We start from the raw sequence: 26510 nt of genomic DNA, 5'->3' as shown, positions 1-26510 counted from the left end.
AAAAGGGACATACCATGATTTTTGACAGGAAGAATCAACATAGTAAAACTATCAATTCTCCCCTAATGAATCTATGAGTTTCAAATAATCACCATCACAATCTTCTCAGGTTTTCTTGTAGAGATAGATAAGTTTGTTCTAAAATTCATACATAAAGTCACAGGAGCTAAAATAGCCAAGACAACTTGGAAAACTAATAAAATAAATCACTCTTCCCAATATTAAGGCTTATTATATAACTACTGTAATTAATACAGTGTGGTATTGGCCAAAGAGTGACACATAGATCAATGGAAAGAATATAAGAATAGATCCACAAAAAACATGCCCAACAGTTTTTTTTTTTTTTTTACAAATATGCTAAAGCAATTCAATGAATATTTTTTTCTTGTTGAAAAGATTGGTGCTAGAGCAAATATACATACTTTGCGACTTATGACTAGGTAAAGAGTCCTCAGACTTGAAACTGAAAACACAGTCCCCCTACACACACACACACACACACACACACACACACACACACAAAGGAAAATAAAATGATAATCTAAACCTCACTAACATGGTTTGGGTCTGTAAAAGACCCTGTTAAGAAGAAGAGTCAAGCTGCAGACTAGAAATATTCACATCTGACAAAAACCTGTATCTAGCACATATAAAAAACTTTCACAGCTAAACAACAAAAATATAAACAAATTAGAAACTGAGTGAAACAAACACCAAGACATTTCACAGAAAAGGATATACAGATGGAAAATAGACACATAATAAATTCTTCAACATCATTACTCATTAAATAAATGCAAAATAAAAACAAAGCAATACTACTATACACCAATCAGAATGGCTAACAATAATAATAACAAAATTTCATAAGGATGCAGAAAAATTGATTGTTCACCCTCTTCAGAGATGTGTTAAAATGGTATAACTATTCTAGAAAATTAGTTTGGTAGTTTAAAAAAAAACTAAAAATGGATTTACCACATCATCCAGCAATTCTACTCTTTTACATTGATCACAGAGAAATGAAATATGTATATTCACTTGAAAACCTGTACAAAAATGTTTTAGTGTTATTTCCAAATTCACAAACTAGTAACAATCCAAATGTCCTTCAATTAGTAAATAGTTAACCCAATTATGATAAATTCAAATCATGGATTATAACTCAAAAGTGAAAAGGGATACCTGGCAACTAAATTCACCCTCATCAGAAGCAAGTTGAATGATAAACCAGTCTCAAATGGTTATGTGCTTCATGATTTTATTTATGTGACATTTCTGAAATAATATAATTATAAAATGGAAAACAGATTAGTGGTTGATGGAGGTTAGGCTTCTGGGGATATAGTGGAGACTTGAGAAGTCCTATGGTGATGGAACAGTTCTGCATCTTGATTGGGGTAGCAGTTACATGAAGCTACATGTGTGATAAGATTGCATACAACTCCACACACATACACAAAGGTTCACATAAAAATAAGAGCATGCAGGGGCATCTGGGTGGCTCAGTCAGCTAAGCTTCCGACTTCGGCTCAGGTCATGATCTCACAGCTCATGGGTTGGAGCCCCGCGTCGGGCTCTGTGCTGACAGCTAGCTCAGAGCCTGGAGTCTGTTTCAGATTCTGTATCTCCCTCTCTCTCTGACCCTCCCCTGATCTCTCTCTCTCTCTCTCAAAAATAAATAAAACATTAAAAAAAAAATGAGAGTTTGTAAAGTGATGGAATCAGAATAAGTTCTGTGAATTGTACCAACATCACATTTGTGGTGTTTATTCTATTTTGTAGCTATGTAAGATGCTAACATTAGAGGTAAAAGTTGCACAGGACCTTCCTGTACATTGTTTTGCAACTACCTGTAAATTACATCTCAAAATAAATAATATATAATACCTGATTGTAATATATGACATGCCACTTACTTTAGATTATGAAACTAAGCAATTTGTTTAATTTTTCCTTGTCTGAATTTCTTCACTTCATATAAATGAAAACTCAATTTAAGGATGTCATCCCCAAGCAATGAAGTGGTATCTTGTTAGCTAGTTGAAAAAATCTTGATTTAATGCATTTAAGAGTTTGAAATATCCTATAATAGCATAAATGTCTTAAATGCAAACTAAAGCTAGAAATTAATTCCATGAAAAAGTTACAGTTACATAACCTGATCTTACTTTCCAATTTTCTCAGTTACCAGATTATGGGAACCTATTTTTACTCATTTGACTGAAACTGAAATGATGTTGGGCCTTGGTACCTCTGTCAAATGGCTGGCTGTTCTGAATATCATTGTCCTGGCAGGTTCAAGGCACACATATAAATTCTCATCTGAATTATTTGGTGGCGAGGAGTAGAATTAATTGAAGTACATCTTGTCCTTGATAACTTACCTGTATCTGCAACTCTGTGAATTGTATTGAATGCTTGATTCTGAAGTTTAAAAAAAAAATGAAAATTAAGAATTTTCAATGCTATTTAACAGATTAAGAGAAACAATGTGGAGAAACTACAATGCCCATTGTGGATTTTTAGATTTTTTTTATGTGATGTTTCAAGGTACTTAACAAAATCAAGTAACTTGCTGAAAGTCGGTCAATAAAGGCTGGTGCCACCATGATACAAATTGAAGAGGCTAAGGCAAAGAAAGGCAGTTTATCAGGTGCATAGTTGTGCCCAGAATTTAGGTTTCTTTTTTTTTTTTTACTAGTCTCAATTGACTTGATCATATTACCCCTCAGTACTTACTGTGTGGAAAAAAAAAAAATCGATAGTAGTCATTTGGATTAAAGTTTGGGGTATAAAAACATCCACTGCAAATCCCCGTAGTCTCTCTTTTTCATTTATTATTTCTTTACAACTCCTTTGTCAACAACATAGAAAACTATACTTACAGGTCCTTGTCATACTGCTATAAAATTCCACCAAAGGAGCTACCTAATATTTTATAACAGCACCATATATTTATATGGACAGGTTCTCAAGTTTTTGTCTGCTTCTTTTCTTGATGTAGAACTTTTTTGTCTTTTATCACCCCTGTTTTCCTTGTCTTTACCGAATACAAATATTTCAAGCAAAAGGGTTTATTTAATATGGAAATGAAGAACAAAAATGTGTATAATTCCTGTGGGAATGGCTATTAGTGATTTCAAACATTGCCTTGGAATTATCTACACTTCCCAATTTAACCATGTGCCTACAACAAGACACTATTTAAATGCTTTTTAGCCTTATGGTATTAACTGCCAGATGAAGATAATGATTCAAAATGACAAGTTTCTGCAGAGATATAGATTAAAGTTTAGGTAAATCATAAAAAAAACAACTTATCCAAGATGACAAGAACACAATGACTCTAATTTTAACTGTCTTCAAAAGATTCTGGACTTCTGAAGAAAATAGCAGAGTAAGATGATGCTAGACTCACTTCATACCATGGATACAACTAAATAACACTCACATCAGTGTGAGTAACCCAGAAAATGACTGGCAAAACAAACTCCACAACTAAATGTAGAGAAGAGGCCACATTGAAGAGTGTTGAAGGGTGAAGTCATGGTCAGAAACTAAATGGACTCTTCAGACTGTCCATTGGAGACCGTCACAATGCAGGCACAGAGAGGGGAAGGAAACAGACTCCCATACTAAGAAACCTGTGCAGGGGAGACAGATTTTCATAACATTGGCTTTGAAAATCAGAGGGGCTGAGTTTGTGAGTTCTTACAACTAGCAGGACTTAAAATGTGGAATTTAAAAAAAATATCAGTTGGCTTTGCTCTGAGATAGCTAGGAAAGAAAAAGGAAACTGAGTCCCTGACATTAGAATGATAGGAGATTAAATAGCCCAGTGAGATAGAAGCATATCCCTGAAGCATAGAAGCAGCAGTTTGAAATGTGCCTGGGGCATATGTGACAGAGAGTTATTTACTAATCTCAAAGCATGTTCTGAGGTACAGAATCCCAGGATCATTCCTCCAGGAATAAAGGAACTGGCAGGTGCCATTGTCCATCCCAGCCCCGTGTAAACATAGGGTTACCTGTGGAGCTCTCTAAGTAACTTGTTAGCACTGCTGCCCAGGTCTCCTCCCCCACTAATGCTGTGCTTTCACCAATATACCGCTTTGGATAGCCTGCCTCAGTCCCAGCACTATAGGGCCCCACCAATAGCCCCTATACTGCCCAACACCACTCCAAATTGACACTTTCTCCAGAGAGAGGGAAAGATAATCACACTCAGCAGGCAGACAGATACCTGGCAGTCAGTTGGATAGACAGTTAGTCTGACTACAGGCACCACCCACCAAGGAAAACTCCAGGGACACACAGGAAAATCACCCTGGAGTTTTATGTTACTGCATTTCTGCTCTGACTCAAACGGAGCTCCAGGCATCTCCAGGCTGGCCCACCAAGTCACAGGTACCAAATACTGCCCACAGTAGGAAAAGAAAACCTCTACAGACAACTGGACTAAAGGGATCACCATTAGAGAAGGATGGATGCATCAGGCATAGGAGAAAACCCTGAAGTACTAAGTTCTGTTGAACAGGGACCACTGCATACTAGGGCTACAGGACCTCTTCTTCATAAGGCCATTAGTCTCAAGTGCAGGAGACATAGATGTGTTTCCTACTACAGAGAAACAGATTTAGAGAGTTCGAGAAAATGAGAAGACAGAGGAATATGCCCTAAATGAAAGAATGGACAAAATTACAATAAGGAACATAAGCAAAAAGGAGCTAAGTAATGTAACTGATAGAAAATTTAAGATTTAAGTAATGGTCATAAAGCTAGACACTGGACTTAAGAAAAAAGTGGAAGTCATCAGTAAGACACCGAGCAAAGAGATAAAAAGGGAGAGATCAGAAATGACAAACACAATCAATGAAATTAAAAATACCTAGATGGGGCACCTGGGTGGCTCAGTTGTCAAACATGCCACTTTAGATTTTGGTTCAGGTCATGATCTCATGGCTTATGAGACTGTGCTCCATGTCCAGCCTTGTACTGACAGTGCAGAGCCTGATGGGGAGTCTCTCTCCCTCTCTCCTGTCTTTCCTCTGCTTGTGTTCTCTCTCACTCTCTCTTAAAATAAACAAACAAACCAACAAACAAACTAGATGGAATAAGTAGTAGACTAGACAAAGCAGAAGAATGAATCAGTGACCTGGAGGACACAGTAATGGAAAGTGAACAAGCTGAGCAGAGGAGATAAAAAAATGCAAAATGAGAGCCTGGTTGGCTCAGTTGGATAAGCGCCCAGCTTGGGATTTCAGCTCAGGTCATGATCTCAGATTCATGAGTTCCAGCCCAACATCAGGCTGCACTGAAAGCATGCAGCCTGCTGGGGATTCTCCCTCTCTCTTGGCCCCTCCCTCCAGTGGTACTCTCTCTATATCAAAATAAATAAAGGTAAAAAAATTTTAAATGCAAAATGAGAATAGACTGAGGGAACTCAGCAACACCATCAATTGTAGTAACACTCACACTATAGGATCTCAGAAGAAAAAAAAAAAGAGGCAGAAAATGTATTTGAAGAAATAGCTAAATGCTTCTCTAATCCAAGAAAGAAGAAATCCAGATCTAGAAGGCACAGATATTCCCAACAGAACCAACTCATGGAGTTACACACCAAGACACATAGCAATTAAAATGGAGGAAAAAAAATAATGGTAAAGATAGAATTTCAAAAGCAGCAAGAGAAAAGAAAACAGTTACATACAAGGTAAACCGCATAAGACTATTAGCATATTTTTCAAGAGAAACTTTGCAGGCCAGAAAGGGGTGACATAATATATTCAAAATGCTGAGAGGGAAAAATCTGCAACCAAGAATATTCTATCCAGCAGGGCTATCATTCAGAATAGAACGAGAAGTTAAGAATTTCCCAGAGAAACTAAAACTAAAGGAGTCGTGACCAATAAACCAGCCCTACAAGATATGTTAAAGGGGGCTCTTTGAGTGGAAAGAAAAGACCAAAAGCAATAGTAAGGAAATTAGGAAGCACAAAAATAGTAAAAATAAGTATATCTTTGGTAGTAAAAATCAATCAAGTAACTTGAAATAAAAAGATGTAAACTATTATACCATATACCAAGAAGTGCGGAACAGAGGAGTAAAGAATGGGTTACCTACTCTGAGGTAGCTGTCAGCACAGAGCCCGATGCAGGGCTCGAAACCATGAACTGTGAGATCATGACCTGAGCTGAAGTCGGCCACCCAACCAACTGAGCTCGCAGGTGCCCCTCAAGTGACCATAACTGTATATAAACTGCTATATGCAGAAGATGTTATGTACAAACCAAATGGTAACCACAAATCAAATACCAGTAATAGATATGCAAAAAATGAAAGGAATCTAACTATATCAATAAAGTTAACTTATGTAAGTGAAGAGAGCAAGGGAAGAAAGGAATAGAGAACTACAAAGACAACCATAAAACAAGTAATAAAATGGCAATAAATACATACCTATCAATAATTACTCTGAACGTAAATGGACTGTATACTCCCATCAAAAGATAAAGGGTAATGAAATGGGTTAAAAATTTTAAAATAGACCCATGTATATGCTGCCTAAAAGAGACTCATTTCAGACCTAAAGACACATGCACATTGAAAGTGAAGGAATGCAAAAGCATTTATCATGCAAATGGGTGGGAAAAGAAAGCTGGGTAGCAGCACTTATATCAGACAAAATAGACTTTAAAACAAAGATGGTAACAAGAGTCAAAGAAGGATACTATATAATCATTCAGATGACAATCCAATGATATATATATATATATTTATATTTATATAAATATATATATATATATTTATGCACCCATTACTTAATGAAGTTAATAACAAATATAGAGGAAATAATCAATAGTTATATTATAATATAGGGGACTTAATATCTTATTTATATCAATGGACAGATCATCCAGCATAAAATCATCCAGCATAAAATCAAGAAAGAATGGCTTTGAATAAGACAATGAACCAGATGTACTTAACAAATATATTCAGAACATTCCATCCTCAAACAGCAGTATACACATTATTTTCAAGTTCATATGTGACATTCTCAAGAAAAAAGCACATATTAGCCCACAAAACAAGTCTCAACAAATTAAAAAAAAATCAGTCTGCTTTTTTCTGACTATAATGTTATGAAACTAGAAACCAATCACAAGAATATATCTGGGAAGAGCATAAGTACATGGAGGTTAAATAAAGTGCTAATAAACAATAAATGGATCAACCAAGAAATCAAAGAGGGAATAAAAAAGATACATGGAGACAAATGAAAATGAAACCAAATTGTCCCAAATCTTTAGGAAGTGGTGAAAGTGATTCTAAGAGGGAAGTTTATAGGAAACTTTAACTTCAGGCCTACTTCAAAAAACAATAACAAGCTCAAATACACAACCTAACCTTACATATAAAGGAGCTAGAAAAAAAGAATAATAACAAAACCCAAAACTGATAGAAGAAATGAAATAAAGATAAGAGCAGAAATTGTGGCCCCTGGGTGGCTTAGTCAGTTAAATGTCCAACTTCAGCTCAGATCATAATCTTGTGGTTTGTGAGTTTGAGCCCTGCATTGGGCTCTCTGCTGTCAGTGCAGAGCCCACTTTGGATTCTCTGACTCTCTCTCTCTCTGCCTCTCCCCCTCCCCTGTGCATGTGTATGCACACACACACACAGTCTCAAAAATAAACTTTTAACAAAAAAAGATTAGAGCAGAAATAAATAGAAACTAAAAATCCAATAGAACAGATCACTGAAACAAGGAGGTGGTATTTTGAAAAGATCAACAAAATTAAAAACCGTTGGCCAGACTTAAAGAGAAACAGAGAGAGAGAGAGAGAGGGAGAGAGAGAGAGAGAGAGATGAAATAAACAAAATTTGAAAGGAAAGGGGAGAAGTAACAATAACACCACAGAAATACAGAGGATTTTTAGAGATTATGAAAAGTTACATGCCAACAAATTGGACAGCCTAGAAGATATGGATACATTTCTAGGAACATATAACCTGACCCAAAAAAAAAAAAATCAGAAAGAAATAGAAAATTTTAACAGACCAATTACCAACAATAAAATTAAATCTGTAATCAAAAAACTTCAAACAAAATTCCAAGGGGAGATGGCTTCACAGGTGAATTCTGTTAAATAATCAAAGAAGAATTACATTCATCTCAAAATATAACCAAAATATAGAAGAGGAAGGAAAACTTCCAAATTCATTTTGCAAGGTAGAATTTAATCTGGCACCAAAACCAGATAAACACAGTACAAAAATAAGATATAAAAATCCTCAGCTAAATGTTATCAAGGGCACCTGGAGGGCTCAGTCATTAAACATCTGACTTTGTTGGCTCAGGTCTTGATCTCAGGGTTCATGGGTAGGGAGGGTAGGGTGGGATTATCTACTGGTCCTTGCTTCCCCAGGTCAGGGAGAAGGAGAGTTTCATGGCAACAGTTGCAACTCTTCTCAGCTCCCAATCAGTGCTTTTGACTCAAGTATGGGGAGGGGGTGGAAACAAGGGGGGGAAGCTCCTGAGGCTCAGACACTGCTTGCTTCTCCCTTATCCCCATTCCCTTCACTTCCCAACAGAGCCTGGCTGGCCTCGGGCAGAACAGAGTCCCAGAAGTAGTTGGAAGGAGGTGTATGGGACACAGCACCAAGGGGAAGGGGACCTCAGCCCAAAGGGTTAGGGATCTAGCCCTCCCCTCTACAAGTGCTACATTGGGTGAGGTGAAGCCCTGATTCTGGGTAAAAACATTGAGTCCTGCTTCTGGTGAGCCCCACTTATCTCTCTCTCTCTCTCTCTTTCTCTCTCTCTCTCTTTCTTTGTCTTTCTCTCTTTCTCCCTCTTTCTTTCTGTCTCTCTTTCTTCCTCTGTCTCTCCTGGGATTCTCTCTCTCTCTCTCTCCCCCTCACTCACTTGCACTCTCCCCTCTAAAAAAATATCAGACTGATTCCAACAGTAAGTACATTTAAGAAAGTCATTCACCACAGTCAAGTGGGATTTATTCTTGGGATGCCAAAGTTGTTCAATATTCACAAATCAATCAATGTGATACATCACATCAATAAGACAAAGAATAAAATCCATATGATCATATCAATATTAGGAGTATGATATCCTTTCATGATAAAAATCCTCAGCAAAGTAGGGCTAGAGGGAACATACCTCAACATAATAAAGCCTTATGTGAAAAAACCACAGCTGACATTATAATCAATGGCAAAAAAGGGAATTTTTTCCCCTAAAGTCAGAGATATCCACTCTCATCACTTTTATTCAACATAGTACTGGAGGTCATAGACATAACAATCAGACAACAAAAAGAAATGAAATGCATCCAAACTGGTAAGGAAGAAGTAAAACTTTTACTATTTGTAGATGGCATGATACTATAATAGAAAACCCAAAAGAATCCACTAAAAAACTACTAGAACTGATCAATGAATTCCATGATGTCACAAGATACAAAATCAATGTACAGAAATCCATTGCATTTCTATTCACGAATAATGAAGCAATTCAAAGAGAAATTAAGAAAACAATCCCATTTACAACTGAACATTTGAAATCTAAATATTTGTAATTCACAGTCTAGACTTCCTATTTCTCCCTCCTGGGCATTAGCTTGCAGCCATGCTGGCATTCTTGCAGCCTGGATATTCCAAATCCATTCTTGAATTAAGGTTTTGCATTTGCCTTTAATCAGGCAAATGTAATAATTTGTTTTATTTCTTTCACAAGTAGGTATTTTCAAATAAGGAATTTTATTCTGATGGGAGGGAGTGTGAGCATTTCTTAGAAGATATACAACATGAAGTAGACTTGCATGTTAGGTTTGATATTTCATGTGTCTGGGCTCCAAACTATTTGAAGTGGAGTGGTAGCTGTGACAACATGCATAGTTTCAGTCAAAATCTGGTGAGTCTGTAAAGTCAGACTAAAATTTTAGGTTTCTGTTTTATAGGACATGTGGAAAGTTCAGTATGTGTTATATTTTGTGTAATGCAGTTTTAAGTATATCATTTCATTACCAATAAGTGGGAGGTGATAAATATTTATGATGAATACATTTGTTTTCCAACAAATTTCTATTTGTTCATGAGTTAACCTAGGAAAACATAGATATTTTATAAAATCTAAATGTAATTCCTTTCTTTCTGAATATATAAGATCTATTAAGCTATTTAATTTCAGTCACTTTCCTTATTTATATGCTACTAGTTTCAATTATTTTCATTTTATATTAGCTTTACTTTTACCATTCAAGATATGACTATTGTAGTTTTATTAATATAATCTTTTCTTTTTTATTACTAACTTTTTCTTCTAGTTTTAGTGAGAAATAATTGATATATTCCACTGTATAAGTTATATCATAATGGTTTGAATTGAAGATATTGTGAAATAATTACCACGATATGTTAAGCTAAAAATAGAAGACAGAAAAAACAATTTTCCTTTTGAAGAGAATTCTCAGATAATCTCTCTTTACTTTCCTATATACCATACAGCAGTGTTAACTATAGTAACCATGATATACATAGACCCCTAGTAGTTACTTATCGCATAACTAGAAGTTTGTACTTTTTTTTAAATTTTAACGTTTTATTTCTGAGAGAAAGAGAGAGACAGCGTGAGCAGGGGAGGGTCAGAGAGAGAGGGAGACACAGAATCTGAAACAGACTCCAGGCTCTGGGCTAGCTGTCAGCACAGAGCCCGACGCGGGGCTCCAACCCACGAACTGTGAGGTCATGACCTGAGCCGAAGTCGGACCCCCAACCGACTGAGCCACCCAGGCGCCCCTAGAAGTTTGTACTTTTGACCATCTTCCTCTAATTTCTCCTTCCCCCATCCTCTGCCTGTGGTAACCACAAGGGTGATCTCTTTTTCTATGAGTTTTGTTTTTTTTGTTGTTGTTGTTATTTGTTTGTTCTTTTGGGTTGTTTTTTTTTTTTTTTAGATTCCATACATGAGGTTATACAGTATTTGCTTTTTTCTGACTTATTTCACTTAGCATTAATGCCTTCAAGGTTCATCATTTTTATGGATAAATGGTATTTCATTGTGTATATATATCACATTTCCTTCTATTCATCTGTTGATGGACACTTAGATTGTTTCTCTGTGTTGGTTATTTTAAATTAATGCTGCTATCAATACGAGGGTGCAGATAGTGTTAGTGTTTTTGTTTCTCTCGTATATATTCCCAGAAGTGAAATTTCTGCCTCATACGATAGTTATATCTTTATTTTTTTGAAAGGTGCCCACTATTTTTCATAGTGGCTATATTAATTTACAGTCCCACCAAGAGAGAGCAAAGATTCTTTTTTCTTCACATCCATGTCAGAATTGGATCTTTCTTGTCTTTTTGATGATGGCCATTATAAAAGGTGTAAGATGATATCCTACTGTAGTTTTAATTTTCATTTCCTTAATGACAAGTGAATGCTGAGCATCTTTTCATGTAGCTGTTGATCTTTCATATATCTTCTTTGGAAAAATGTCTATTAAGATCTCTGCCCATTTGTGTTTTTGCTATTGAGTTGTGTGAATTCTATATATATTTGGGTATTAACCACTTATCAGGTATATGATTCACAAATATTTTCCCCCATATTGTAGGTTGTGTTTTCACTTTGTTGATGGTTTCCTATTCAGAGCTTTTTAGTTTGATGTAGTCTAACTTGTTTATTTTTTATTTTGTTGTTTGTACTTTAGGTGTGATAACCAAAAACTCATTACTAACATCCATTAAAACAATCTTTTCTCAAATTTGCCCCCATACTTTATTTTTGTTTATTATTTTTTCAGACAATATAGTGTGTTGTTTAAAGTCATGGTCTCTGCCTGGGGTGCTGGGTCAGTTAAGCATTGGACTTTGGCTCAGGTCATTATCTCTCAGTTTGTGATCTGGAGTTCAGTCAGGCAGGCTCTGTGCTGACAGGTCTGAACCTGGAGCCTCCTTCAAATTCATTGTCTCCTTCTCTCTCTGCCCACCCCCCGCCCCCCGCCTGCTCACACTCTGTCTCTGTCTCTCAAAAATAAAAAGAAAACATTAAAAAAAAGTCATTGTCTCTGCACCCAGACTGTCTAGATATAAACCTCATGTTAACTCAATAGCTGTTCAATCTTAGAAAATTTACTTAACCTCTCTATACCTCAGATTTCTCATCTTTGAAAGGAGAATACTAGTTTTATCTCACAGAGTTCTATGTACCAAATGGGTTTCCAAGGAAACAATTCCTGGCATATATTAAACATTATGATTTAGCTTTTGTTATGTTCCTTCTTTGTTATTTCAGAAATCTATCTGCAATTATTCTTTTCTTTTATCTTATGAATATCATTTTTATAGTATTTTTCTTAGTAAAGATTTAGTTTTGACAAACTTAGTTTTTTCCCAGCTTTATTAAGATATAATTAACCTCTCAGTTTTTGAATAAGTGGAAAGAGCTTTATTTAACTCTTCTCCCTTAAAGAAATTTTCACAAGGATTAGAATTATATATTATTGACAGTTATTTTTTTATCAGCTCATTATTCCAATATTTTGGGATCCAGTTACTGCTATTATTAAGTCACTGAGAGTCTGATTTTCCTACTTGTATAATTAATGCCTCCTTTTCTCTCTGGATGTTGTCTTTGATGGTCAGCATTTTCATTATGACTTTATCAGTTGTTTATTCATCTTAATTTTTCCTGATCTTTCTGAAAGTTACAATTGGTGAATTTAATCAGTTCTGGAACATTTTAGCAACTTTCTCTCTCTTCATATATTGCTTTATCACATTTTCTTTCTCTTTTTGAAAATATGATTACATATGTAAGATATCCTTACTATGTCCTTTATTTTGTTTACCTTCCTTTCACATTTTCTATCAATTTGCATTTCTGGGCTGCATTCTAGACATTTTTAAAAAATCTATTTTCTTGGGGTGCCTGGGTAGCTCCGTTGGTTGAGTGCTTGGCTTTGGCTCAGATCATGATCTAGTGGTTCATGGGTTCGAGCCCCCCATCGGGCTCTGTGTGGACAGCTTGGGGCCTGGAGCTTGTTTCAGATTCTGTATCTCCCTCTCTCTCTGACCCTCCCTGGCTCACACTGTCTCTCTCTCTCCATGTCTCTCTCTCTTTCTCTCTCTCAGAAATAAATAAAACGTTAAAAAAATTTTAATCTATTTTCTTCTTTTTCAAAATGCTATACATTTATGATTAAAACCAATCATATATATTTGTTTTATAATCTGTTCCTGAAAAGTCAAATATCTAAAGTCGTTGCAAGTCTGATTCTTACTGTTATTATTTCTGTTGACTGTCACTCATAGTGATTTGTTTTCCTGTATATATTGTAAATATTGACTATGAGATTTTCCTTTTTCTTTCTGTATAGTCTCATAGTTTGAGAATGAAATTTTTCTTTTACTATTCTGTTGGTGGAGTACCTCTCTGGAAGGGTGTTTCTAGTTCACCCTATGATTTTGAAACCCATTGGGATTCTATATATATGGAGTTTCCTATTTGAATACCCACAATTGTGGGCTCTAGGCTTTGATTTTTGGACCTCATACTCTCAGAGAAGCCAGGAACACTAACATAAAGTTCACTGAGATTTGATAAATGACGCAAAAGTGAAAGTTAGCTTCATTTCTCAACTTGCTGCTTTTATCTAATTTTGCTATTTAGTAAGCTTTTCCTTCTGAATTAATTCATGGAGGCATTTAAAAGTATTTTATACTTTGTATTATGTTAAGAAGGAAACTTTTTCATGGTGTCTAGTTTCTAAATTATTTATATTTCTAAATCTTCTGTAACCTGGCCATATAATGGTATTCAAGATCCCAACACAAGTCCTATAAGAAGTTGCATGAAAGCTAATGTCTGGTACAATAAGTTATGGTTCTGTCTTCACCCTTTCCTTATACCAGTTACCAGGTCATGAGATTCATGGAATATTTCTGGCACCAGTTTCTTAGAGTTGTCTTTGTTTTTTTCCCTATTCTCGCTCCCATCTCCATTAAGTATACTCTGTATTATTAAATAATCTTGAGCTGCATTTTCCCCTACTCTTCTGTTTTAAATAAAGTTACAAGTTTGGCTTGAAGTCTCAAATGACTAGTACTGCTCCTTCTTAAATCTTTCCTGCTTCCCTTTTCATGAGGCAGGTTCTACTGAAGTCAAAAGAAGTTTTTGGATTTAAAAGGATGAGAAAAATAGACTAGAACCATGTTTAACTATACACTATAGAAAATCATACTTCCAAATTAATGTAAACACTATGAACTCCATCTTCTATCTACAACCCATAGTCCTTTGTCCAGGAAACAAAAGTGTAATTTATTTTCTTGTGACTCACAATATCATAACTCACTCTGTGTTTGAGAGCAACAAGTCTCTCTTCCTGGCATTGCTGCTTGGTCCTCAAGGGATATATGATAGCAAACCTGACAAGACAAACACACATACTTTTCTTTTTTACTTACTTTTTTCTGCTAGATCTTCTGTTGCATCTTATTATCTGTTATTTTGTCCAGATGCAACTTCAAGGACATCTAAAATATAATTCCCCATAAAAGATTCTTATTTTTTTTCAATGAGTTTTGTCCTGTCCTTGCTCAGCATTTAAAAAATATGTTCCAAGCAAAAGTGTCACTAGCTCAATTTTTAGCAAAACGTCATATTTGATATGGAGAATAAGGTATACAGAAAAATGTATATATGATTATTTTTCTTCTTTTACCAAAATGTACACCCAGATCCCTCATATTGTAGTCTTGTCACATGCTAATTAGAATAGAAAAACTTTTACTCTGATGTACTAATTTGCCAAGTAACACCTTTTATTGTGTCCATAAATAAAAATAATTCAGAATAACTTAGGTGTCGATGGTTAAGTAGGCTCATTTCTAGTTTACCTATTGCCACTCTGTAAGTTGCATGCTTAACAATATTTGGTTGTTTATACAGTCTGCTTATGGAGGTTGCACTTATTGATGTAATTAGGTAATTCAAATAAACATTACGCAGGTTAATGACATATGAGTGTACTTGGCTCTATGAAACATTATGCAGGTTAATGACATATGAGTGCATTTGGTTCTATGAAAACAAAACAGAAGATTTTTTTAAAACCACAAAAGCTAATAGTCTTGAACAAACAATAAAATAAGGGACTTAGGAAATGTTATAAAAGTAGATGTATATGAGGCAACTGTATAAAAATAATAAAAATCTTCAAAGATGCCATTACCTTATGCCACTTTGAAGAAATTAAAAATTATATATGATGTATTACAGGCAGGACTTATGTATAAAAACTCATTATGTTGAGATAAAAGATTTTTTTTTACATTAGAATACTGATAATCAGAAAAAAAATTCCTTCCTATATATTAAGATTGGCCAAAAAATATAGAAAGTCGGATCATATTAGTTAAATTATAATATTTAAGGTATGTCTGTATAATAATTTTTTAATTATTGTTTTAAATTAACTTAGTACTAGTCCCAATTATGTCAATCAATCAATAAGAGGTCTTCTAGAAATTTTTGTAGAGAGTGCTATGAAGTTTTGTAAGAGATGATGTAGTTTAATGGTCGACATTATTTTTACCCTAGTTATGATATTTACCAGCTGTGTGATCTTGGGCAAGTTATCTTCATCAATAAAAGGTGTCAAATTAATTTATAGAGGTTGTGGAGGTAGGGTGCATAGCATAATGCCAAGCAGATAGAATTTTATAAATGGTAGTGGCTGCCATCATTAATTTCTTCTTATATTACTTTGTGCCAAATAATGTATTTACCAGAGATTCCAATTCATTCAATAATTACTATTCAAAAATAGTAATTGTATATAGCTACTAAAACCAAATCCATTCTGTTCTAGATGATGAGTATACAAAGATGCACAAGACAAATATTATTGCTTTTATGGACATCACAACCCAATAGGAGAAAAAGATAGTTAAAAATAAAATAAGTAAATAGCATAACCTCAAGCATTGATAAATGCTAAGAAGAAAAATAAGGCATGTATGGAAAACTAGTGACAGGACTAATAGAAAGTGGAGTGGGAAGGGGCTTCTTATTTAAAGAAAAAAATTAAGAAAAGCCTATAGAGCAGAGTCTTCAATGATTTAATGTTATCTCCTCTGGGAAGAGCTGATGATGGAGGAGTCCTGGCAAAGGAAACAATGAGTGCTTGGCATATCTGAGAACAGCAAGAAAATCAGTGTGGTGGGAATAGAATTTAGGGTGCTGGAACATGAAGTCAGAAAGTTAGGTAGGGACTAGACTATATATCATTTTGCAGACTATATAAAGAATTTAGATTTTAAGAATAAACCAGTAAAATAGGGAAATGATATAGCTTGATATATGTTTTAAAATATAATTATGTTTTAAAATAGCCTGTAAGGGATCAAACTATAGGAAACCATTTCTAGAGAAGTGGAAAGAGAGATCAACAGGCAATAATAGAAATCTCTCTATATATACATTCACCTATAAATACCAGTAAAAAAAAAAAAAGTGGTTTAACATAAGCATCTTTAAAAAAAAAAAAAAAAACAACTTCTATTCCAATGCCAGCATATTATCCCTTAATCAATTTTATGCAACAAATGTTAGCATTTTTAAAAAAATATTTTTAATGTTTTAATTTTATTTTTGAGAGAGACAGACTGCGAGCAGGGGTGGGTCAGAGAGAGAAAGAGAGCCAGAGATAGAGAGACAGAATCCAAAGCAGGCTTCAGGCTCTGAGCTGTCAGCAGAGAGCCCAACACAGGTCTCAAACTCATGGAACCATGAGATCATGACCTGAGCTGGTCAGATGCTTAACCGACTGAGCTACCTAGGCACCCCACAACATATGTTAGCATTTTTATTTAAAATTCAACTTAAGATGTGATGCTTTTAAGTAATTATCTACACAATCAACTGTGCATGTATTTATGATTTATAATTTATAACTTAATACAAAGATCTACTTATTTTGCTTTACTTGCGAATATATACAATACTCAAGTAAAAATTTGCTAACTAATATGATGTCATTTCCCATATTTTTCTTTGACTATCACAGGTGATAATAGTGACTATTATTAATTATTATTATCACTTACAGTGATCATAATATTCTACACATTGAAATTAGTTTATTTAAAATGTGAGAGTTTAAAAAATGCATCCAATTAGTAGTTTTCCAATTAGTATTTATGACTTTTCAAATATTTTGATGAACAACAGTTTTTTGTACAGCTGCCAGTCTCCATTAAGGTATTTCTAAAAATACATCCTGATGTTCTTTAATAAAATTTATTAACTGAGTATAACTTAATCTGGCATATAATAGGGACTTAATATACTGGAATTCAAAAATAATATAGATTTGTACTATTTTATTATTCTGACACAAGCATTTCTATTAAAGTCATGAAAATAATTGTGTTTTCAAGAAAGGCATATAAAAACTTTATAAAAATAAAAGGTAATAGAATGGAGAAGATATTTTCAAATGACATATCTGATCAATGGTTAGTATCCAAAATATATAGGGGCGCCTGGGTGGCTTAGTCAGCTAAGTGTCCGACTTTGGCTCAGGTCATGATCTCACAGTTTGTGAGTTCAATCCCTGCGTTGGGCTCTGTGCTGACAACTCAGACCCTGTTGTCTGCTTCAGATTCTGTGTCTCCCTCTCTCTGCCCCTCCCCTGCTCATGTTCTGTCTCTTTCTCTCAAAAATAAATAAATGTTTAAACAAAAACAATATATATAAAGAACTTACACAACTCAACACACAAAAAGCAAATAACCCAATTAAAAATGGTCTGAAAACATGAATGGATATTACTCCAAAGAAGACACAGATGGCCAACAGACACATGAAAAGATGCTCAACAACAAACATCATCAAAGAAATCCAAATGAAAACTACAATGAGATATCATCGTACACCTGTCAGAAGGGCTAAAATCAACAACACAAGAAACAGCAAGTCTTGGCAAGAACCTACGGAAAAGGAACCCTCTTGCACTGTTGGTGGGAATGCAAACTGGTGCAGGCACTGTGGAAGACAGTATGGAGGTTCCTTAAAAACTTAAAAATAGAACCACCATATGATCCAGTAATCACAGTACTCATTATTTACCCATAGAGTACAAAACACTAATTGGTAAGGATGCATGCACCATCATGTTTATCACAGTAGTACTTATAATAGCCAAATTATGGAATCAGCCCAAGTATCTATAAATATATGAATGGAGAAAGAAAAAATGTTATTAATATACAATGTGCTATCATTCAGTCATACAAAAGATATAATCTTGCCATTTTCAACAACATGAATTGAGCTAGAGAATATAGTGCTAGGTGAAATCAGTCAGTCTAGAAAAGACAAATACCATATTTCGCTCATATGTGGAATATAAGAAACAAATGAACAAAGGAAGAAAGAGAGAAAAACCAATAAACAGACTCTTAACTATAGAGAACAAACTGATGGGTACTAGAGAAGAGGTAAGGATGGATGCATGAAATAGGTGATAAGGATTAAATAGTACATTTATCATGGTTAGCACTGAGTAATGTACAGAATTGTTGAACTCTACATTGTACACCTAAAACTAATGTAACACTGTATGTTAACTCTAGTGGAATTAAAATAAAAACAATAAAGAAAAGTAAAAAACTATTTTCTTGGTACCTATATCATCAAAGACACTGTTAGGATATTTACTTTGTTTCCATTTTTAAAAAGGTTACATATTTCAGAAACTAAAGATGATTTCTTTTACTTTTTATTTGAGAAAAAATTAAGAGAGAGAGAATAAAAAAGGGAAGCAAAAAATGTCTTTAGATGTCTTAAAGAATGACTTTTAAAGATCTATGATTTTTTTGTGTTACCCTCATTAAACATGCATTATTGCTTGAAAATGAACACAGACACGTGCACACACAGAGGCTATTTTTTATTTGAAGAGATTTTAACATGAAATGGTTTCTTTTAGTAATAAAATCCAGTATACTATTTTTGGGAAGTGAAAAAGTGTGCCTGGAATGCATATATATACACATACATATATGTATGGAATACATATAATATACAGATTGTTCCATAATGGCATGTTGAAAACATGAGTACTCCTCCTAAATGTCATCTTATCAGAAATTGCTTCTGTGAACCCCAACTGAAGTAGCCCCTTCTATCCTCTCATTGTGCCTTGATGTGTTAATTATATCGTAGTTTGGATCACTCTCTGATACTAATTTATTTATTCATGTGCCCATTGTTACTCTCCCTGCATTGTCCCACTCAACAGTAACATACTTGTCTAAGATCAATGTCTTCTTGAAATTTTACTGAAGAGCCATCTGTTGTATTCCCAACTTTTGCCAATAATGTGAACAGACCCCCCTCTTGATAGCACTATATTAATCATATACTTACAGTATCCTGCTTAGTTGCCTCATAGTCTGTGATTAACTTCCATGTATATGTGTGCATATGTGCAGGTGTGTGCCCTTGTGTGTCTTCTCTTTGATTTTCACAGCGTACAGCATTTAAGTGCTCTGAAAACATTTACATTTGTTGATGAAGAATGTTTAACACAACAGGACACTGTAAATAGGGGGAAATACTGCTTTGGGGGACAGGGACTGAGCAGAACTCATCAAAACAAGTGAAACAAAATTTATATTAATGTCTCAGAAATCACAGTCTGAGAAAGGCCCATTTCACTAATTCAAATGTGTAGTTCTCATGAATCATAATTGTACTTCTAGCAACTTTAAGTCTCTCTAATGTTTGTGTGTCAAGTGCTAATTTTCTTCCTTTCCTTTTATACTGTTTATATCAAAACAGTATAAAAATACTAAAAGTGTCTTAAAATGTAAAAACTAGTGATAAGTTCATTTTTGTGCTTCAAATTGTCTTTGTTTCTGATAAAATTAAAAGTATCTTTTTTAAAGATACTATTAAAGCTGTAATCAACTATTAGTGTTATTAACTTTCTTCTCCACTTGTGATATTTAACCATGTAATTCAAATACAGCACCAAAACTTAGATTTAAAAATACAAATGAAATGGAACTAACAGTAATCAGGTAAAAGATTCACTAACAGATTTCCCTGTTTGGGCATGATTATATCAAATTATTATCTAACTAAGATGTTTTCTAAAAGACATAGATAACCTGAACCTTTAAGTCTCTAGAAAAGAACCAGTTGCCAAGAAGAAATTGCTGTTTAAAAATATTAATCCAATGCAGTTATTTTAATTTTATCACTTTGGGTTAAGAAGCACACCACTAACTGACACCTGAAAACTTAGAAGTTACTTGTCTATTATAGGAATTTCTACTGCATATTTGTCAAGTTCTTGCAGGAAGTTTCATCCTAGAATTCTATGGGTTTTTTTTTTTTAATCTTTATCACATCTTTCAGGAAAAATAATGGAGCCAAATGATATTAATGTGTTAAACTCTTCATTGTTATCAAAATGCCATTAGACAAAAAGTGTTAAATATTTACACAAAAAATTTCCTTTAGATTTTGGCTAGTAAAAGTTGCTGAGAGAAATATCTCATTAAAGGAGGGAACTATAACACAGTGCAGATAATCACAGGAGATATAAACAAAGGCAGTTTACATTAATAATTAAGTGAAAAAATTTCCTGTGAAGATTTAGATAAGCTACAGGCAGAATGTGAAATCACTTGGCTAACTGATCATTAGTTATGTTTTAGACTAGAGGAATATATATTAATGTGACCAGCTTTTCTATCCTATTTTTCTATTCTAATAATTTGTCTAATGTAATAAATAAAGCTATTATACATTCTTTGTGAGGAAAAATCATCCCCATTAGAACCTGATGTTTTTATTATCTGTAAAGGAGTATTTAATATAAATAACTGTGTAAGGAAAGTTTATCACTTCTCTGAATTTTTTGAGTTGTGCATTAGATTAATTTTAATGGAAATTTTGTTATTGTTGTCAATACAAGTATATACTAACCTGACCTTTGCAATAAAAGGTATTTGTCATTTTACTCTCAGATTTTTGAGTAGGTTTGTGTTTGTCTACTTTTTTTGTTTTATCCATTTTTGAAAACTGTTATTTATTTCAACAGGGCATTCTTTAATGAAGAAACATCACAGCTGCTAAACACAGTGGGTGGGCCACAGGATATCCTAGTAACCAAGGATGGCTTCCTCTTGGAAACTAATTCTGTTTCTGTCAGTAGCTGGGTATCTTTCAGGTAAGAATCCTGCTGTATGTATCAAATAACAAAAATATATTAAAGTCTTCGTTACAAAATATCCTCAGGTATTCATTTAAATTTATATCAGATTTCATGCTTTTCAACAAAAGAAAGAAAAAACAATTCTTACCTTTGTTAGCATTGCAAAAAGTCATATACGATTCAATATAATAAGGTACTTAGAAAAATACTATATAATTTTAATAAAATTAGTATCCATCCCACCTATTGTCTTTCACTTACAATCTAAACCATTATTAGCTTTTAGAAGATTTGATTATATATATATATATGTATATGTATATATATATATAATTTATAGCAAGTAATTGTAAAAGTATCTTTTTATAATGTTAAGTTTCATCATATAAAGACAGAATCATCCTGGATTTATTATACTTACACACACACAATCATTTAAAGGCATCTCTAACACACTAAATTTTTTTTGGGTATCTCAGAATCTCTAACTTTGTTTTAATCAATCATATTGTTCTGTATCTTAGATTTAAAGTGATATCTTTTATTTTGCAACAGTAGTTTATATTCTTTGGAGTAATAGTATTATACTGCTTAAAATTAATATGTCACAGTTTTGGTTTTAATTTAAGAATGTTTAGAAACTAAATTATAGTGATGATTTAAATGTTTATACATGTAACATTTATAGCTTGATTCAGTTGAACTCGGTGGCTATGTTGTGTTCTTAAGTGCTAACAGTATAACTTCAACTATGTATAATGGATGAATCCTCTTTTAAAACCAAAGAGGTAATCCTCAACTTAGTTTATGCTCAAAAACTTTGAAATTCAAAGGAATATTTTTGTATGCAAAGATAATTTTTTAATTTCAGTTATAAATGCCTGTTATATGTTTAAATGTATCTGAATGTTTTGGGAAGATATATAAAAGCCTCTTTTTTGTTGGAATAATAGTAATTAACTGCAAAAACAAGAAAGCAATTGCTTATTATTATTATGTGTTTAGCACTACTGCTTATAGAAAAAAGAGATTTAAGAAGAGACAGAAAAGATAGGATGAAGCCTCTGTAAAATGGTGGTAGAGACATCTGTGAAAATATGAGAAAGAATCATTAAGAGTTCAACTGGGGTGCCTTGGTGGCTTAGTTGGTTAAGCCTCCGACTTTCGCTTAGGTCATGATCTCACGGTTCATGGGTTCGAGCCCCGCGTCAGGCTCTGTGCTGACTGCCAGCTCAGAGCCTGGAGCCTGTTTCAGTCTGTGACTCCCTCTCTGACCCTCCCCTGCTCACGCTGTCTCTCTCTCTGTCTCCTAGAAATAAATAAACATTTAAAAAAAAAAAAGAGTTCAATGAAAACCCAGTTTCATCAATATTATTATTTTAAGAAGAAAAAGAGTTTTCAAATATTTTGTTCTATTTTAGGCATTTTCAGGTACTTTGTGTGCAGTATTAGCATCTTCCTTGCTGATCTAAGTTTCTGTCTCTTTTATTGTGTCAATGTCACCTCCTCTTGAACTAACTAACTGAAGGGAATAGATGTAGGCTTGCAAGATAAAAGAAAGGATGCACAGTTAAGATTGAATTTTAAATAAACAGTTTTAGTTCTAGTATGCTCTATGCAATATTTTATTTTATACAAAATTTAAATTTAACTGGAGTCTAGTGTTTTTATTTATTAATTTGACAATGATGATGGGTGGAGGGAGAATGGTAGTTTATAATAGCACTCCAAAGTTTTATTTTCTTGTACTGACATGATATAATCCTCCCAAATAAACAATAACTTCAAATGATGTATTCTACTCTGGTTGTGGAAACATGAAAATACTCAGTCTGACATGCGTCCACAATTGCTATATTTCCAGCTTATAAGGTAATTAAGGTGTTGCTTTTCCCATAGTGTAGAATAAAACATTGGAAAATATGAGTAACAAAGATGAGTCTGGGAGGTAAACTACTATTCAGATGTTATAGACAATGCCAAAAAAAAAGTTGAAAGCAAAAGGAATTTATCATTTTTACATGAGATTTAGTTTTTAATTATCTGCATTTAATTTAAAACATCCATGTGTATTATTTTTAAAAACAGATTAATTTCTTCTATACTGCAAAGATCTGTTTAATAGTTGATTAAATACTTGAAAGGATCAGTTATCAATGATAATTACATTCAAAAACTTTCTCTCACTTTTACCTTCTTATTTTAACAAATTATTATTGTGCTTTTAGTACTATGTAATACATTCAATACTTAATTCACTATTTTATTATTTGGTGTTTTATTCTTTAGTTTTTTCTGGATATCATTTTTTGGATATTGTTTATGAGTATCATATTAAAAAGTCTACTTGGCATGGTAACTTGATTATTATAGAAAATGAAGGTAATTAAGCTATGAGTAATGATCACATTTTATATTGTAGCTGTATATGAGCCAGCAAAATTGATGAAAGAAATAAGAGAAGTCCAAGATTGTATTCTCTCTTTGTTTCACTTATTCATTTTTAAATGTATCGATTATCTTGGGTATGTTTCACTAAGAAATATAGAAATCTTATACAACCCTGTGTTTAAAAACTGGCTATTAAAAGCAATAGAAATTGATAGCTTGTATAGGGATCTATAGTCTTACCTTTAAAAAGGATTGATCATTAAAACAACAGTGAGATACCACCACACATAACAAAATCATTAAGATCCAGGTAGACACAAAAAATAAAGCACTATCAAATACTGGTGGAGATACAGGAAATAGGAATGTTTATTCATTGCTGGTTGAAAACCAAAATGGTCCAACTACCTTGGAAGACATTGTGGCTGTGTTTATAAATCCAAATAGCCTTACCATATAATCAAGCAATTGGACTCCTAGGCAAGTCCTGAACTGATTTTAAAATGTATGCTTGTGCAAAATACCCACACAAAAAAAGTTTACAGGAGTCTCATTAATAATAATCAGAAATAGAAAACAACCAAGAGGCCCTTCAGTAAGTGAATGGATAAACAAACTGTAAATTTCATATAATGTAGTACTATTCATAATAAAAAGAAATGATCAAGCCATGCAAACACATGGCCCAGTGGGATGAAGCTTATATACATATTGCTAACTGAAAGAAGCCAGTCTGAAGAGGCTAGATATTGCATTATTCCATGTATAAGACCTTTTTAGTAAGGGAAAATTATGGAGATTGTACAAATTACCGATTGCCAGGCGTTGGGACAGAGGGATGATTTAAAGTGTGAATGAAGCATAAGATTTTTTTTAGGGTGATGAAACTATTCTATATGATATTGTAACAGTGGAGAACTATCATATTTTATCAAACCAATAGAACTTTATAGCACAAAATAAACATTAATGTATACAAAATTTTAAAAATAATTTAAGAAGTTAGAGGATCCAGGATGAAAGGCAGAATATGACCAACAATCTAAATATGCTACAAATGTATGAAGTAACTTCACTTAGGGAAGTGGGGGACAAAGGTACTGACCTAAGTAACTATGGAAATGAATCTTCAAGACTTAAGCAAAAACAAAACAAAACAAAACAAAAAACCTCTATTTTGGTAATATACTGCAGTTTATGATATCATTATTAGCAACTCTAAGAATGCTATACATGGAATTGAGCAATTAAGTCATTGGAAGGTGGATGTTGGGAGCCAGATTCCTCACTGTTGGAGTGAGAGGTTGCAGATAACCAAGAGAAGAATGGTATGACTTACATGGCAGTGTATTAGAATTGAAGACTTCAGTTTGAACCATGTTTAGCTTAATGTAGATATAGATGGTTACATATAAAAAGTATTTATGAATATGTATATATACATGGTTAGGTATACACACATGCCATTCTGTCATCTGAGAAGGCTTAAAAGCAAAGTACCATAGTAGAAACCAACACACAAAGTATCGAGATCTTTGTTTCTAATACTCTTCTCCTATTGAAGGGATCCGTGTGATTTTTAGAAGGACTAACTCTAGGACTGGGGAAGGAAATGTACTTGACAAGCTTAGAGTATCCTGTAGTGCCAGAAAGTAAGGGAGAGCTAAAACAAACAAAGCAGCAAACAAACAAACAAAAAATGAACACAAAGAGGAAGGCATGTCAAAAGAATAATTGGAACCAACTGAAAGAGTTCCCAATGGCCTAAACTGGAAAAAAATTGAGCAAGAATATAAAGAAGCATGAATAATAACCCAAAGAATAAAATAATTACCGAAAAGTCCGTATTGATATAAGTAATTAAACAAACTAATTAATCAAAAGAATAGACAAATTCCACATGTAGATGAACATCAAATAATTTATAAATTTTTTTTTCTCAAAGAAGTGGAATGTAGCTCCTCCCTCTTTTAAATGTGGGCTGTCCACAGTGACTTGCTTGCAAAGAGTACAGAGTGGAAAGTGGGGATAAAATAAAGTGAGGAAACTGATAAACCTTCTTCAACCCAGTGATGATTAAAGTCAACATCAGCAGAGATAGCATTTATGCTTGATATGATGTGATAAAAATGACACCTAACCTCTGTGATTTTCCTCACTAAACCTATATTCCCAGTCTAATCATAAGAAAAATATGAGACAAATCTCAAATGAGAGACATTCTATGAAATGCTTGGCCAGTACTCCTCAAAAATTTGAAGGTCATCAAAAACTAGGACTATTGAAGTTACTGTCAAAACTCAACATAATGCGTGGCTCTGGATAGGATCCTGTAATAGAAAAACAACATTATATAAAACACTGAAAAAATCTTACACATTTACTTTACGTAAAAAGTAGTGGAAATATCAATCTTATGACAGTGAGTGGTGAAATGGTTAGGGGAGTAGGAAAATTAGACAATTACTGTAAATTTTCTTTCCTGAGAAGTTGAGCTGAAGAAAAGAAAAAGGAAGATAGAAATTCAAAAGTGTATGTATCTGTACATTTGTGGATGTGTTTTAAGCGTGGAGAAACTACTGTTGAAAGAAATTCGATTAACAGAATACATAATATATATGTTAATTGTATATTGCACCATACAATTCTAGTTGTTGCTGCATAGCAAACCATCCTCAAATATAGTAGTAAATAAAAGCAAAAAAAAAATTATTTCTCGCAATTCTGACTGTGAGGCTGGTGGTTCTTCTGGTTTGAGCAGGTTCCGCTGATCTTTGCAATCCCTGTGAAGTTTCAAAGAATAGGCTTGGATAATGCATTTAGCCTCATACTGGTGGTAATTGTCTCCTACTAGCAAAGG

At 33.7% G+C, this 26510-nt stretch overlaps 1 protein-coding gene across 1 annotated transcript in view; it reads left to right on the top strand.

Annotated features, from left to right (window-relative positions):
• The window catches only part of LOC120245573 (contactin-5-like), a 780895-nt gene that overhangs the window by 505550 nt on the left and 248835 nt on the right, over positions 1-26510 (top strand). The window contains exon 4 of the mRNA XM_039252657.1: positions 21146-21274. Within this exon, the coding sequence (XP_039108588.1) occupies positions 21220-21274 (55 nt within the window). The 5' untranslated portion in view covers positions 21146-21219. The remainder of the gene's footprint in view (positions 1-21145; positions 21275-26510) is intronic.

The sequence above is a fragment of the Hyaena hyaena genome, unplaced genomic scaffold, assembly GCF_003009895.1.
Source record: "Hyaena hyaena isolate Hyena2069 unplaced genomic scaffold, ASM300989v1 scaffold_430, whole genome shotgun sequence".
NCBI lineage: Eukaryota > Metazoa > Chordata > Mammalia > Carnivora > Hyaenidae > Hyaena > Hyaena hyaena.
Note: the sequence above shows the minus strand (reverse complement) of the source record. Positions and strands in the feature narration are given on the sequence as shown.